The sequence below is a fragment of the Nymphalis io genome, chromosome 13 (genome assembly GCF_905147045.1).
Source record: "Nymphalis io chromosome 13, ilAglIoxx1.1, whole genome shotgun sequence".
Lineage (NCBI taxonomy): Eukaryota > Metazoa > Arthropoda > Insecta > Lepidoptera > Nymphalidae > Nymphalis > Nymphalis io.
The window spans coordinates 3,994,457-4,012,663 of NC_065900.1; the positions used below are offsets into that span (position 1 = coordinate 3,994,457).

Here is an 18,207-nt window from a genome sequence, read left to right on the forward strand (position 1 = left end):
AAAAAGTGTATTCGTTTTAATATTAAATTTGATATTTTTAACTTTCTCTGAATCAATTTTCTCAACTGTTTCCCTACTTATGTTAAACTATAGTATAACAAGGATGAATTTTATCAGTTTATTTTGTATATATAGTGTTACTTACCACACTTTATAAATTATGCTTTGATTTTTATTAAGCAGAAATAAATATATAACTGTGATAACAAAAATCAGCATATAATATTTTTTAATATTACAGATTAAAATTAATATTATTATATTCTGGCAACACTTCATATCACCGTGAGTTGTCATGTTAATAACATCTAAATAAAATTTTCTATATTGACAAACTTTAGAAATTGTATAAACATATAGAATTATTAAATTACACTTTTCTCTGAGCTCGTAAAACGAATGTCTGGTGATCATAATCACTCGACAGTAACTTATTCGCCTTTGATCCCTATTATTCGCCTTTTCCAACCTGTCATTACACTTGAATGCCCATCCACTATATAATTGTCAAGAGATATTATATGAAGATACATTTGAAGTAACAAATTATATAATTTTGCTTTAATTATCACAGTCATTAAATAAAATAATTGCTTAAATATAATCTTTGATATAACTTTGTTGATTATAATAGCTAATATTTAATTTCATTAGTAATTTAGTTGATTTAATCTTAGTGAAGATGACGGCTTTGAATATAAATGTCATATATGATTAGTTAAATACCGCTCCGTCTTCTTCTTTCGAATGTCGAATCAATGATGAATGAAAGAGAGGAATTAGTGTATACTTAACACTAAGCAATGTTTATAACAAAGGTCGCAATTTGAATTTACACATATACTATATATTTTAAATATTAAAAAGAAAAGTAAAATCCTCCTTACCGGTTTATTCATCTCATGTCCTCCACCCAAAGGTTGTTTGGAAGAGAACGCCTTTTGTACATTAATTTTTTTTTGTTTGTGTTTATAACTGTACGTTTCTGTACCTCTTTTGGTATAAAAAAGCATATTCTATTCTATTTTATTCTAATCATTAAATTAATCGGAAATTATAATTCCTGTTCTTGATATAATTAAAGTATTAAACTGATACAAATGCTAAGCCTAGTTACAATTAAATAAGAATTTGTCTCGTGGGTACAGAAATACAATGGGCGGGACCGCTCGATGAGAAAAATAATTACAAGTGTACTTTTGTTACAAACTAGGTTTATTATGGGATACTAGGACGGCCGTTATTAAAAAATTCTTCGGTTGAGTAAACGCTATATTACGCTGGTATGTATGAAAAATAGTAAATTACGCGTGATTGCAAATATATACAAACCATATACCTCATTTAGATTTAATAAAAAGTTACATTGATTACAATATTTATTTTCAAGCATCGATAGCATAATGGTATAAGGCCGCATAGCGATGTACAAGTCGCAGGTTCAATTCTCACCCCTTGGGCTGTTGTCGTCTTCACTACCAATCTTCAAACAACAATTATTTGTGTTGTTCCACGGATTTAGAAAGATGTTTGACTGGATGCCATTAATAAAATAAAATAATTGAAAAAATGTATAAGTATAACAATATTTTTTTAGTTTATCCAAATATATATCGCTTTTTTTGTCTTGTGAAAGCAATTTTAGTAGCGGTATAGTATGAACTATCATACTAAGAATATTTGCTCATTCAATTTGTACGTCTAGCTAAAACTGTTTACAGAAACTGCGAAAGTCTAAAAAGTATTTCAATGATATGTTTACTGTTCTCATTATTTTTAGACAGAATTAACAGCTTTTTGATTTTTATAAAAAAGATATATGTAACACAAACGGAAGATTTTTTTTAAAAAATGCAGCACAGATAACATATTTAAATATATCCACTGGGAATGCGATGTATTGCAACTTTCCCTTTAAACTAAGAGTACAAGTCAAACATTTGAACTTTCGTTGCGACAAACTGAGGCACCTAAGTAATATTTACATTTCTTGTTCACAGATAACGATGCGACAGAGACGCGGGCTCGCTATAGGCATCCTCCTCGTGTTACACATGGTGAGGAATTATAATAATTAAAAAAAAAAAACATCTTTGGGCACATCATACTTGCGATGAGGTTCCAAGTCAAATCTCCGTGCTATCACCGTCCTTTCGAATTTCAGTTCAATGATTCTTATTAGATACATGTAACGTTAATACGAAATGTTTTTGAAACATAAATGTTTTATATATTTAGTTGACGATTCAGTTGGCGGTTGGTAAATACCTGTCTTTCACGCCGAAGGTTGTGGGTTCGATTCCCACCCAGGACAGACATTTGTGTGCATGAACATGTCTATTTGTCCTGAGTCTGGTTGTGTCTATATAAGTATGTATTTACTAAAGAAAAGTAGTATATGTAGTATATCAGTTGTCTGGTTTCCATATCACAAGCTCAGCTTAGTTTGGGATCAGATGGCCGTGTGTGAATAATGTCCCAGGATATTATTATTATTATCTTAATATTGCATACATTGTTAAAACATGCAATATTAAGATAATAATAATCGTTTACATGTATAACGTACATACTGCATCAAAAAGACGGCAAGTTTTATCCATAGCATATAATAAAAAATAAAGTATTATATGACACTTTAATAGCTTTTTTTCGTAATTAATATTTGTTGAATATACATTTAACAGAAAAGATGTCAAGATTTCCTAGAAAACTTTCTCTCGTTTACTTTGAAATGTCTGCAGGGTCACGTATACTGTTCACAGATATAATATTACCCATACATTCTAAGATATTTAATGATTGGTTAGAATTGAAAGTGCAAGTCTGAATATGTTGTGAAAATAAACATATTATAATAAACATATTAATATCAGAATTGTAGAAAAAATAATAATCTTTTTTTTTTTAAATCATTAGCAGCCAATGTTTTTTTTAATTTATTTATGCCTAAAACCGATTGCTTAAGAACCTATCATGTAAAAATTAAAAAAGTCAAATATATATTTTTATAAATCGATTTAGATATTCAAATATCTATTATTCGGTGATAATATTTTTAAAACCGTAAAATACATGGTAATAACCGAGTAGTTTAATGTATATGACAGATTTGTTTATTAATTAAAATAATAAATATTATTCATTTAAATAACAAGTAGAAATTAATTAATGCGAACTACTGCCTCTTAATTAAAAATGAAATTACTTTTTAAAAGACATAGCACAATGTTATTCTCTAGGAAGTCCAAAAGAAATCTTAAAATTGGTTGAATTATATCGCCTTATATATAAAATCAAAGGCATAATAACGTATAATAGTTTTTGAAAATAGCGTTTCATTTTTTAATATGTATCGGCGCTTGAAAGTTAATGACTTTTAATCAACACATTGCTCCTTTTATGGCGCATCACTTGATCGCCGCGGATTCGACTCATTATCGTCATTTTCACTACATTGATGTTAATTGATAATGTATATGCGATATATTTAATTTATTTATATAAGAACTTTGTGGTAATTCGATCCACGCTAACGCCTAACGTTAAGACATTACGTTACTCAAGATCAAGTAATCAAGATATATAAGTATGTTATAGGCTTTAATGCGAAAATAAAACGCATAGAATCGACGTAAATATTTAAGTTGAAATAAAGCTTAATCACTTTAACCTGGGTAATATTTATTGAGTCAGTTACTAACTGTATAAATATTTTAAAAACATTTGTTTTTAAAATATTAACTGTATCGATGGGATGTGTATGTGGAACGGTTAGTGGTGGAGTTGCTTGAAAAGTTAATGAGATATCAGCAACAATATAGGGTAGGGCATGCCTTCCACGAGGAAATAGTACCAGATAGAATCTAATCCGGTCAACGGGTAAAAGCGCCGAATATGGACATTGACCCACTACGCACTGACGGGCATGTCTGGTTCCGTTTATGTACACTATATACTTGTTTAGTCGACGCCAGTAAGAACAACTAACTTAAATGGTATCATTGTAACTGAATCTTGTAAACAACTCTTAGTTGACTGCGATACTGAGAAGCATAAAAAAACTGTTGTTCTGATTTCAGTAATTATCTATACATGTGCATAATAGCTTACACACTTTCCCAAGTATATAAATCGATAATTTCACATCTTATACATATTTAAAAGTGATATCAGTTTATGCGTAATATTTAAAAAGAATTCAGAATATCGTATCGATTTTAATTTTCATATTGACTCGGCTGTTATTCTTAACGACGATTAAATTATTTAAATGAATACGAAGTGCTAATTAAAGTCTCAAACGAAATTATTTTTGTCTCCTTTTTTTTGGAGAAGGCAAAGACATTCTGCTACGCAGCCATGTAATTTATTTTTAAACAAAAAGTCTTAGCTAAATAATCAGTATTCTGACGTAAAGTAAGCTAAGGGTATTCGAGTTTGTGACAATAGATGGGTGTTGTAAGAGTAAAAGTCAGCTTTCCCACCGGTCGCGACCTACAGCGACGACACACATTGAACTTGAAATCCTGCTTGTCATTCTAGGTATTGTCCTACAACATCTTTCTTTAATGTGTTTTTGTATTCATTAAGCCCAATGATTTTATAGCAAATAATTTTCTAATTTTCATTACTTCATTTTCAAATTTTTGATATAGCTTTTTCGATATAGAATATATCTTTCTAAGTTGTATTCAAATTAACCCCTTCCTCTCTTAGCTAATCAACTAAACTACCGCTCTCTCTAAGAATATGAATATATTGTCAATGCTAAAAAAAAATATTCAATATGATCACATACTAAATAAACCGAAAGTCACGAATTAGCGATGCGATAGCGATTTAATGAAAGTAAAATTAGTCCGGCAAGATCAACGACCGCTCTGTGACACACTGCACTTGACGGCCGCTCCTCAACGTTTACTCGTAAGCGGATCTCGTTGCACTAGCTCAGACTGTAGGGACGTTACCATCTTGATACTTGCGTAAAATATATGTATGTACCTAGCATTAGTATGTCTTCATATTATGTGATCGATAACTTATAATGTTCTGTTTTAAAAAAAATATATTTATAAGACTGTGCTGAGCTTAAATATGAAAGTACTTTACCTTTTATTTTTAAACTGGTGTGATTTTGCTTATATACGAGTTTAAATTGAATAGCCTTATTTTGCTCTTAACGAGTTCCAACGAGTTGACATACTTCAGCGTCATTCATCTGAGCTTGACTTTAATGCTTTTATTCTAACCTTTTTTTTTTAATTTAAATCGTTATTTCACTGATTTATTAAAGATGCAAACCAATTAACATTTTATTTATTTTTCTGAATTAAAACGAAAATACACATGGTAACTAAAGGATAAACAAAAATCAATTTTTTTAAAAAATGGAATTAATGTTCGAAATTATGAAACCTACAAGATTTTCGTTGAAATCGTAAAAATAATATTGTATTGACTTTCTTAAATAACTTAGATCATTTGATAGAGAAGATACAAAGTAGAAGGAACAATCTTATCAATGTTACATGACGCTCAACACTCCGAATCATTTGTTAATAATGACTGTCTGGTTCAATAGCGTAATTTCTTTTTCGTTCCAACTTTCTCTTTTGTATATTATATTACGTAACATTATTAATACGCGTAGAAACAATTGAGACTTGTCCATCCAGATTCCAATCATGAATAATTACTGGATTCAACGTTCGGCTTGGAGGATGAACCTTTATACTTACTCATAAATCTTTATTGATGAAAAAAAAAGCCTCCACGTTTCTTGCTTAGGTGTAACCAATGCTTTCTAATTTTGTAGCCCGAGGCGAAACAAATGATAGTTATAAAAGCTTTGACGATTCGATAATTTTAGGTTCCTTGATGGGCGACGATAATTTTGATTGAAAAATTGTGACCGGTTCTATAAATTCTCTTTACCATTTATTTCGACCACCCAAATAACTTCGCCCAAATTTTACAAGACACTTGGAAAACAAGATATAATTAATCGTAAAGTGTAAATCTGCCAAAACTAGTTTAATATATGAATATTCTGAAAGCAGAGCGGTCAATTGAGCGATGATTTAAATCAAATGCAAAACCAGAACTCTAGCAACTTTCACAATATGATGATTCTATTCATACCGAGGAAATTGGAATCCGAGAGTCATCTTGTCAGTTTTGTTTCATATCAGAACATGGGTTTGGGTGTTGTCGCATAACTTGTCGCTTGATTTGAGAGATATTAAAAAGGTTAGTGTGTCGAATTAAATAACACTTAAAATAATGCCCACGCGCACTAGTGAAAGCTTGTAGTACTACAACAACATATAATTTTCATGTCAGAATAATGTACGAGGCATGAAAGGATTCCTATTTTCTTGCTTAATTGCATATATATAATATACTCACAATTATTTAATACGTCGTTTGATGATACAATTATGACTAATTTAATTAAAAAATGGATTGTCATAACTTTATATAATAAATCGCTTGTATTTTCATTTCAAAGTAAAAGTCAAAAGTCTTTATTCAATATAGAAGCGTTACACTTGCTTATTGTCATAAATCTACCACCGGTTCGGAAATAAACACCTCAGACCTGAGAAGAACCGACGACAAAAAATTATATTGATTACAGTGTTTATTATGGTGTATTGTATGTATCTTAATTTTTAATAGAATTCGACTTAAAATAAATACAATCAAATATACTTGAACGTTCATTTTATTAGGGTCAGTTTTTATAGCTAGTATAAAATTACATTTGACGCTAACAACTTACATCAATACTAAGCAAATAATGAAACAATAGTAAATTCAAGTTTTTTTTCTCGTGCCAAAGTATGTCTTTAGGGAAATAAATGGGTGTTACGAGCAAGTTTTAGCAAAATTATGAACCATCTCTATAAAAACTAATTGTTCTAAGTGATTAATTTAACAAATGATTACCAGACAAATTAATTCATTTACAAACAAATGATTATTCACGTAAATTAGTGCACTATTATTTGTACGTTTAATAAACGCATTCATAGAAATGAAGTGATTATACGTCCAATATTATGGAACGTTTTTGTCCAATATTATGGAACTAGATTCAAATTATATGTAATCAAGTGAATGAAATCACGAAATATTTATAAGATTTTTGGATGACGTAATATTTAGTGGACTCCCAAATCTTTATTAAAAACCAATACAACATAAACTATGTTTTTTTAATCTTTATTTATATATTATTTATTCCTGATAATAGTTAAATAATATTTTAGTAGAATTAAGACACAAATTTAAGACAGCTGCTTTCCATTTTTCAGAGTGGAACTCTTAGCGAACAAACGTCCAATGAAAGCGGAGGCGGAGGAGGTGGCCCTAGTCCTGATTCAAATAATGCAGCAGAACCATCTAGCGATCAATTGGCCATGGAATCAGGAGAGAGAGAAACACCAAGTCATGCATATAACGGACCTCCACCACCGGTTCCACCTCCCCATAACAGACGTCAGAATCCACCTCATCACCAGCCACACCACTCGATAGGTTATTATATAAAACATTATTATATATACGTAATGTTAAATGAGAAATAGAAAATAAATTATATTATATTTCATTAATTGCTGAAATGTCTATTTCTTGTAACTTTTTGAATAAATAATTACATTTTTTTTTCAGGTATGCCAAGGATTCCGAATCATCATCAAATTCATTCAAAACCATTCGCGCTTGGTCCTCCAATAAATCACCACAAAAATGATATTGGCCCCGGTTTTCGAGGTCCCCCACCTCCACCTGCACCTCCTGCCGATGCTCAAACTTCAGCCAGTGACAAAGTATTTAGTACAACAGGAGATGTTTGGCCTGCACCAGCTCCTGATATGCCAAAAATTTTATCACTTGACGTCAAATGTGAAAAGAATGCGATGAGAGTGTTTCTTAGTTTCGACAAACCATTCTTTGGTATAGTTTTCTCAAAGGGGCATTATTCAAATCACCAGTGTGTTCATCTTCCACCTAATCTAGGCAGAACATCAGCTTCGTTTGAAATTGGTGCACATGCTTGTGGTACAGCTGGCAGTGGAGATCCTAGATACCGTGGCGATGTAGCCGCAGCCGGAACATATTTCGAAAACGTTATAGTAATACAATATGACCCACAAGTACAAGAAGTATGGGATCAAGCACGCAAACTACGGTGTACATGGCACGATCAATATGAAAAGGCAGTTACATTCCGTCCATTCCCAGTAGATATGTTAGACGTAGTTCGTGCTGACTTTGCCGGTGATAATGTTGGCTGCTGGATGCAGATTCAGGTTGGGAAGGGTCCTTGGGCTTCGGAAGTATCAGGCCTCGTTAAGATTGGACAAACAATGACAATGGTATTGGCAATTAAAGACGATGATGCGAAGTTCGATATGTTAGTTCGTGATTGTGTCGCCCACGATGGTCAACGCGCTCCTATACAATTAGTCGATAGGCGAGGCTGTGTAACCAGACCAAAGCTTATGTCAAGATTTACAAAAATAAAGAACTTTGGGGCAAGCGCATCAGTCTTATCATACGCACATTTCCAAGCGTTCAAATTCCCAGATTCAATGGAAGTTCACTTCCAATGTACGATACAGATTTGTAGATACCATTGCCCCGAGCAATGTTCCGATGGTGGTCAAAATGTAATTGCACCTCACGCTGAATACGGACCTCCACAAATTGACTCCTATCCAGTTAGCGTGGAAATAAGAAGGGATGAACGAAGAGTTAGAAGGCAACGTAGAGCTTCATCCCCTGAAAAAGAAGTTGGTGTAAATAGAGTTATTCGTGTTGTGTCTGCTGGAGACTTAAATTTAGATCCATCAGAAGATAACACAGCTCCAAAAGTTGTACCGACGCCAGGTCTTGTTTGTATGACAACACCAGGTTTTGCTGTAACGCTCGGTACTCTTCTTGCCACATTAATTTGTTCTAGCGCCATGTCAGCCGTATTATTTTTCAAACTGCGGCCTATTTCTAAGCTGAAGAAGAAAACCGCAGCGATTGGTACTATACCACGGCCGCACCCGACGACAGGACCACATGTTATTTCTAAAAGTCGATTTTACTCGTAACGTGTAATGCTTTTATAATTTAAATTTGTAAATAGTAGCGTAATGAGACTGAAGTATGACCATGCCAATACATTGTTAGATGTGCTCAAATAATTTAGTTCAAAATTCTGTAGATTTATTATTATTAAATTAAAAACAGTGATTTACTTTATTATTATTATTAAATCATGCCATCTAGAGGCTTCAGTTGAGTTGTATTCCTGGTCAAGAATACAATATGTTCTAATAAATTACTAACTTTCATAATAAGCCCAAATGTAGTATTAAAACTTGAAGTACAATCTTCTGTTACCTCTTCTCGAACTGTGTTTGATACAGGGGCAACGGAAAATCAAATACGTGGTATAGCATCACTTAGGTAAACCGTTAGCTGTAATTATTTAAATTAACTTGTCATTAGTATTAATATTATTTATTTTTATTTAAGATTTGTAATAGTCATTACCTATTTACTAGCTATGATATTTACTTTACCACCTGAGTACCTCTCCTTCATTTTTATGTTTGATTATGTTTCTTGTTTTATTTTATAATGACTTTATAAATTGTTAAATATATTTCATATCGAACATTATCGATATACCTGATGTTTTTATTTGTTTCGCTAATTTAATCGAGTAATGTACGACAACATGAACAAATGTATTATTGAATATATCTAAACAATATAAAATCGTGTAAATTTTATTTTAACCACCCAATTAAAATGAGAACGACCTTTTACAAATCATATCATAATTATTAAGTTCGAAACCTTTTTTAAATTACATCATAACCAATACTTTAAACATTAAATACTCTTGCCAATATTGTAATATATAATAATAAAATAATTGTCTGTCTCAGCTCTATGTAATTTACGACTCAAATAAATTTTTTTAAAAAACTTGGCTTCGATACTATTTATAAGACTATTGAACGGGGATGTACATACTATGATTTTAAATAGCAAATTTGTAATTACCGTTACGACTAATATGACTCAGCGTACATAGCGGAACATTTCCTTAGCAAGTTTTACAGCTAGGTATATATTTTGTAATTATACGAAAAATAGCCCTAACGTACAATATTCAAAACTATGATTTCATTATTAGCTATTTTTTAATGTAAATAAAACTGTGCAAACTAACAAACAAATAATTTAATTAAAAATGCCTTTAAAATGTAATTGGTTTATAAGCTTAGTTAGGTGGGCTAATGAGAAGGCACGAAACAAATTCGGTGCTCTATACTAAGCAATTTCACCTAAATATAAACAATATTAATGAGTTCATACAATGGCGGCACCTGATCGCACTAATTAGTTAAAAGAAAATCTTATATTTAATTTAATGAAATAATCAGAAAGAAGTCAATAAGAAATTTTAAAATAAAATCCGAACCAAAATCTTTTTCATTTTTTTGAGCCCTTAACGATAAATTTCGGTTATTTATACATTCATTGTTTCAACATTTTATTATCTGTTGGTTTTGTGAGATGGCAGCACTGCGTTGTTCAACTCCGTCCATTTTAATTTTTATCATTGAGCAGGCGCCAGTTGTTTACCGACGCATGTCAGTTTTAAAACAACAAAATATAAACTTATTTGTAAGTATATTTAGCGAATATCGCAGATTGTATATATGGTTTTTTATATTCGTTTTAGATTATATACAAATCTTACATGTAAAGGAGGGTTATCTACTTCATCTACTTTATAATCAGTATTTAAGAGTTTCGGGTTACCAAACCTTAAGTAAAACACATCGTATTCGTTTAGTCAAGGCATTTTGAGCTTTTTTTATAGAATAGTTAGGCGGACGAGCATATGGGCCACCTGATGGTAAGTGGTCACCAACGCCCATAGACATTGGCACTGTAAGAAATGTTAACGCTCGCCCACATCGCCAGTGCGCCACCGACCTTGGGAACTAAGATGTTATGTCCCTTGTGCCTACACTAGCTCACTCACCTTTCAAACCGGAACACAACAATATCAAGTATTGCTGTTTTGCTGTAGAATATCTGATGAGTGGATGGTATCTACCTAGACGAGCTTGCACAAAGCCCTACCACAAGTAACAGTGGTATTTAATCGATTCCGCGTTCAATTCTACTACTAATTTCGATATAAATACATGAGGTGAGTGATGCATTAATTACCATTTAAAAATTAATATCCCACGTTATTACAAGTATTTATTATTATTATAGACTATAAACCTACCCAGTAAATTGACTTTTGAATTTGTCAATTTACTGGATCACCTAGGTCGAATTCTAAAGCAATTTAAATCGTTTAACAGCTTTATTTCATTAATTTCAATATAATTGCTTTCTTGTACTATTTTATTATTAATTAAGCAATAATATTCCATATTTTAGTACTTTAAAAGTTAACATTCAATTATATAAGTTATTACTTATTTTGGGTTGGGCTTAGTATTCAGCTGCAAGATTTTGGATAAACAAAGTATCAAATAGTAGAGATTTAGTCCCTGATCAGAACAACACCACTCACGCGAAAATGCACCGGATTCGAGAAAATTAAGAAAAACTATCACAACTTTTAAAGTCGGAACATGTCAAATAGACCGTAATTAATAATGCACAAACAAAATCCATTTGTCGAACTAATTAATGTTATAAAACATATATATAAATAATAAATGTAAAACTGATATAATTGTTTTATTGGTACCTTGAATAATTGAATTAGAATAGAACTATAAAGTTTAGTTTTATACTTTTTTTTATTATGGATAATTGACACAAAACCGATTCTTTTTACTCTGACCCTATGTGGTCTTGTCAGTCTTACCCTTAGTGTTTTTTAAGCACCGAAGGCCACTGAGTTTCGAAATTGTTGATAAACAACCTAATTTTAAGGTTATAATTATAAGATTTGTTTTTGCCAATATCTCAGCAAGGAAGCATTTCCTCAAGACGGGAATGGTACCGGGGACAGGGAAAAGCCCTCCTTTACCCCCAACCCCTCGTGCGGCTGAATACTAAGCCGTACCCCTTCATTTTAATAACTTATTCTTGCTTGTACTTGAAGCTAGGGTATTCTTAGAACCTTCTTAGTATTTATGCAAGATAGGTAATAAGTTGTTTTGTTCACAGGTTGTGTTTTGATTTTATTTTTTATATTTACTTTGTATATTTTATTATAAAAGTAATATAATATTCTTCGGTGGACTCAACCGAAGGCTTGTTGCTGAGTTGGAGCTGTTGGAGGCTCTACTGTTTTGTGGAGGAGAAGCTGCTTGACTAGTTCTGCACGGCCTGCTGTTGCTGTTGTTGCTAATGCTTTTTGCTACTTTGCACTGCTTTAATTTTTACAATGAAACAAAGGTTTCATTCTCTTATTTGGACGGTGTATAGAGGATTTGCACTATGTTGCTTATTTATTTAATATTTATTCTATATTTAAATCTCTCTTAATTTTAACCGATGACAACTAACTTATTATAATATTTCTTGATTTGATAATTTCATTAAACAAAGGTAAATAACTTCACTTTTAACGATAACGGTTGAAATATAAGTGTGTATTTATGTTTTAGTTATACCTCCTTACATGACTAGATACTATCAATGGCCCAACCCCTGATTTTGTTTTGCTTGTAAAACAATTACAAATGTTATGACATAACCTTTTTTTTATTAATAAAGCAAAGTCCGGTTTAACAAAATACTTTTATTTGTTCACCAACCGTGACATCAGATACCGCGTCTTGATCGCCTGTGACTGATGCACATAACATCGCAGTAAATGTTTTTGCAACAGTCTATCGGATTACCAACAAATTTAACTATTGATACGATTCTAAGTAAATATTTAATTAAAATTGTAATTAAATAAAAAAATGGTATTTCATCTTAAGCTGCAACATATTGTTAATGACGTAAGCTCTTTCAACCACAATAAAACAAACGTATCAAAAAAATAATCCTTAAAAAAAATAAAATTAACAAATAATAACGTAATATAGTAACGTTGCATCCAAAAAACTTCACACCAAAAATCTTTACGAAACCAAAGTTGGGTCAAAATGGACATTTCAACCATCAATAATTCACATGAAGCTTAAGATTGGTACAGAAATAGTATCGGTATCTTGAATTTTTCTCGTAAATTGTGTGTGTTATGATAAAAATAGGACAGTTGAAGATTATGCAATTGTCTACAAATAATAATAATGTCCTCCAGACCGATTTCGGCCACGGCGGCCAATCTCAAGAGAGATTAGCCAACTGCGCAGGAGATATTATAGTGCACAAGTGTGTGCGCAAACACAAGTGGACTCTCTATTCCGTAACTCTCATTATCCGATGGGACGGCAATCCGACACGACCGGAAAGAGTTCAGGCGTAGGACCAATAGCTTTACGTGCTTTCCGAGGCACGGGAGTGTACACACTTCTAACATCCAGACTCCGGGCTGCTACTGAGAATTTTCTGACAGAAAAACTCAATAACTTTTTACTGGCCCAACCTGGGCCAGAGTTTTGATTGAACCCAGGACCTCCGGGTCTGCGGCCTTACATCAAGCCACTAGACCAACGAGGCAGTCAAGAAATAAAAATCATGTTTCATAGAAAATAATTTTTCGATGTTTCCATTCAAATGTTACCATTTGAAACATCGAAAATAATAAAACGCGGTGTACTTCCGATGACTTCAGATCGTCCGGTCTATAAAGTAGGTGTATATACAGGTGTTCTTATCTGTAAGCAAGCGTGTAGGGAGAGCGGAAAAAAACAAGCAAATGTTTATTGGGCACAGCTACCAAAAGCTGGGGAAATCTTTAAAAACAAAATTAGCTTTCTAATTGCAAATCAAGATTGTCAAAACACGAGCATACGAGTATATTTATTGCGTTAAGCAAAAATAGTAAGTTGAGTGATCAGACATAATTTGTACGCACTTTATAGTTATGCGTGCAAATATCATTTAATGGTGGTAGGGCTTTGTGCAAGCTCGTCTGGGTAGGTACCACCCACTCATCAGATATTCTACCGCAAAACAGCAATACTTGATATTGTTGTGTTCTGGTTTGAAGGGTGAGTGAGCCAGTGTAATTACAGGCACAAGGGACATAAAATCTTAGTTCCCAAGGTTGGTGGCGCATTGGCTATAAGCGATGGTTGACATTTCTTACAATGCCAATGTCTAAGGGCCTTTGGTGACCACTTACCATCAGGTGGCCCATATGCTCGTCCACCTATATCAAGTATTGCTGTTTTGCTATTCTATAAAAAAATATATATATCAAAAGAAGTTATTATTATAGATGTCTCTTGCTGGAACTTCTCGGAAGAATCTACATTCCGAACAGGTGGTAACTTTACATTTAAGATAATATATATAAAAAATGCTTGTAAAAACCTACTTAAATAAAGTATATGTCAGTTTGAATAAAAACCCAAAATTGTATTTTCAACATAACTTTAATTTCATTAAATATTAACAAGTGCGTTCATTAAAAACCGTTCGTCACAATCATACATAAACAAATATAAACAAATTGTTTACAATAAATATATTCTTAACTTCCCATTATAAAAGAATAAATGAAATGCAATATATGTATAATATAGAAACCAAAACCATGTTGAAGATATAAAAGTAATCAAAGTTATACTGGATATTACTTAAATACATGTTAAAATTGCACTTAGACAAATTGTTCTCACAAAACTCTATGTAACTTATGAAATAATAGTTATATTAAATGCAAGATTTTTGGGTGGCAATCGTATGATAATAATAATTATATCATCATTAATTTTACAATACCGATTGAAAGACCTATCAAGCGAATTGATCAATTATTAGAAAAAAAAATCATTGTTTAATATTTATTAATTTTTTTACAATATAAATATCATTATTTAACGAGTTTTTCATTAATTATTAAAGTGAAATGACTTTTAAAATAACAATCAGTACTCGTACAATCCTATATGATTAATAAATATTATGATTTAATTGAATTTGTTTATTAGAGGTCCTTCAATCCATTTATTAAATAAAACTTATATACTTAAAATAACTAAATTTGATCCTAACATAATACTAATAAAGATTAATCATTTTAAAGTTACTCTTGAGCAAAATCAATTAAAATACAATAATAGAAAAAAAAACAAAATGTTTCATAAATGCGGAATAAATGCAAACTAATTTAAAACGATGAGTATAATATTTTAAATTATATAATTATTGTATTCATTGGTGTTTCATCGTATTTTACAATATTATTAGCGTCTTGAAACCTTAACTAAATTAAACTATTAATGTACAAACAACGTAAATAGTCATAAAGAAATTGGACGGAAAATTATTTTTAAATTGAGATACAACAACAATTAAAAAGTACTAATTATTTTGAAGCGACATTTGAAAAATAAGATAATAATCTCATAATTTTATAAAGTTCAAATGATACTTGAAAATGATGAAATAAAAAAGGTTCGTGACGTAACTCAGCTTAGATTGTTTCCTTAAGCTTTTGAATATATAGTTTTAACACCACTTTTCGATGGTAAACAAACATTAAAATAAAATAAACGCATCAACAACTCAATGAAGTATACAAATATCTGAGTTGTTGTTACGTACAACTTCAAAAATATTAATTGTCTACTTTTATCGATAAACCAAAAAATTGAAACCATTTCTGCTAGTACTTTTTAAAAAATTGAAAACTTTCATTCGGCCCTTTGAACTGTTTATAATTTACAACATCATAATTTATATAATTATTAAACATTATTCAAAGGGCATTGAAAAATATATTTTATCTAAACTTATCCTAATGGCATGACTCGACGTTTATCCTTATTCGCTAAGTATAAAAGATGCTGATATAATTATAAATAAATACATAATAAGAAGAAATCTGTACAAAACTTAACGTATATATAATTATGTATAGTTTTCACAACATATTGAATATCATAGTGTTAATTAATATGCGTAGCACTTTTTAGCACCATCGGTTTTATAGAGGCATTTTAGAATTAGAACCATTGATTTCATACAACTAGCTTATTCTAAACAATGACGTAATGAAGTAGAAGTATATAAAATATTGAATTCATTCAACTGACCAATATATTGAAAATTTAAATCTAAAATACCTTACTTTATATTTACTTTAAATTGAATCAATTTCGTTCCAATTTTGACATTAGTCGATACAATAAATTTTTAATTTCACAACGAAAAATATTGTATTAAACGAATAAAAAGGATAATAATTTATAGATATTACTGGACGATTTGGCCTTATTTAAAATTAGAACACGAAAACAGTCTTAAGATTTGTTCTTATGATCATCCTTCTCTTGAAAGGTGGGGATGAGGTGGGGATCCTAAAAGTCTTAAGGCCATCCATGCAGCGAGTGAATGAGACGCTGGTGCTGGTGACATAGGTGGTGCTTGTAAAGCCATTCTGGATCGAAGTTTTTGGAGTAATACCGCAGCAGCCAGAGCTGCTCCAGCAGCTGCGCCAGCTGCTGAGGCAAATAATGCTCCAAAGCTAACTGCACCCATACATATACCGTACACAACCTGAAAAAAAAGTATTATAAAACAATAGATACAAAAATAGTTAAGTAAATCTTGTAATACCGGCATTTCAAGCCATTTCTCATATTTCACAGCCAGAATTTTATCGTTATGTATTATTCAATCGTCACATTATATTAACAGTTTATATGAGTCGAAAATCTAATTTCTCCAATCGCTAAGTCTTTGGATTTGTTAAAATTGAAATTACAAACAAAGAAATATAAGAAGACAGTCTGAAAAATTATTACATCCATAATATGTAACTAATATTTAAGGTAGATGAACATAAAGATATAAGCCGAGATGGCCTAGTGGTAAGAACGCGTGAATCTTAACCGATGATCGTGGGTTCAAACCCGGGCAAGCACCACTGAATTTTCATGTGCTTAATTTGTGTTTATAATTCATCTCGTGCTTAACGGTGAAGGAAAACATCGTGAGGAAACCTGCATGTGTCTAATTTCATTGAAATTCTGCCACATGTGTATTCTACCAACCCGCATTGGAGCAGCGTGGTGGAATAAGCTCCAAAACCTTCTCCTCAAAAGGGAGAGGAGGCCTTAGCCCAGCAGTGGGACATTAACAGGCTGTTACTGTACTGTTACTGAACATAAAGATAATATTATTAAAGAAACAACATTACCAATCCAGTGACTAATTAATAAAGCGTTTTTATGATTGAGTTAAAAATATATCGAAATTAAAAAAGCTCATTATTTTAAATAAAATGTTACCTCTTCACGTATCCTTCCACTAAAAACAGTGACAGGCTCTCTGGAAGGTCCAAATGCAAGATCAGCTTCGGAGACTACATCATAAATTCCAGAAACACCAACATCTGCGGACCTAGCATCTCGAACGGAGCGTCGTTTACGCAAAGATCTGGGACCGGCAACTGCTGGACCTGGAGGTTTAGCTGGGACTACTCCATCTCCTGAAGGTTCTGTTTTGATTGGGCCAAGGTTGCGTGGACCGTGAGGGAAACGCTCGCGATCGCTTAGGTCAGTTGGACGATCCTGAAATATATGTTTTTTTTTTGTAACCATTCTTAATAATTAGGAAACCTCGATCACTACACACAAAGACAGTATTGTACATTACAATGGAAAGAAATAAAATGTTGTTGTTTTTTACTCTTATTTATTGGTAGTAGTGCCATGTGCAAGCTCGTCTGGGTAGGTATCATCACTCACACATCAGATATTCTACCGCAAAACAGTAGTACTTGGTATTGTTGTATTTTGGTTTGAAGGGTGAGTGAGCCAGTGTTATTACAGGCACAAGGGACATAACATCTTAGTTCTCAAGGTTGGTGGCGCATTGGTGATGTAAGCGATGTTAACATTCCTTACAATGCCGATGTCTATGGGCGTTGGTGACGACTTACCATCAGATGGCCCATATGCTCGTCCACCTTCGTATTCTATAAAAAAAAAACAAAACTAAGCCTATCATATTTTTGACTTTTATCTTAATATGATATATACAATATTATTTTAAATTCAATTATCTTTCTTTAAAAACACA

At 31.8% G+C, this 18,207-nt stretch overlaps 2 protein-coding genes across 2 annotated transcripts in view; one reads left to right on the plus strand and one right to left on the minus strand.

Moving 5' to 3' along the window:
* Positions 1–9,573, plus strand: part of LOC126772808 (uncharacterized) — a 52,123-nt gene extending 42,550 nt beyond the window's left edge. The window contains exons 2-4 of the mRNA XM_050493397.1: positions 2,001–2,057; positions 7,323–7,545; positions 7,681–9,573. Of these exons, the coding sequence (XP_050349354.1) occupies positions 2,001–2,057; positions 7,323–7,545; positions 7,681–9,113 (1,713 nt within the window). The 3' untranslated portion in view covers positions 9,114–9,573. The remainder of the gene's footprint in view (positions 1–2,000; positions 2,058–7,322; positions 7,546–7,680) is intronic.
* Positions 9,574–16,365: 6,792 nt separating this feature from the next.
* Positions 16,366–18,207, minus strand: part of LOC126772809 (cuticlin-1) — an 89,544-nt gene continuing 87,702 nt past the window's right edge. The window contains exons 11-12 of the mRNA XM_050493398.1: positions 17,415–17,696; positions 16,366–16,680 (exon numbers count right to left, since the gene is read on the minus strand). Of these exons, the coding sequence (XP_050349355.1) occupies positions 16,444–16,680; positions 17,415–17,696 (519 nt within the window). The 3' untranslated portion in view covers positions 16,366–16,443. The remainder of the gene's footprint in view (positions 16,681–17,414; positions 17,697–18,207) is intronic.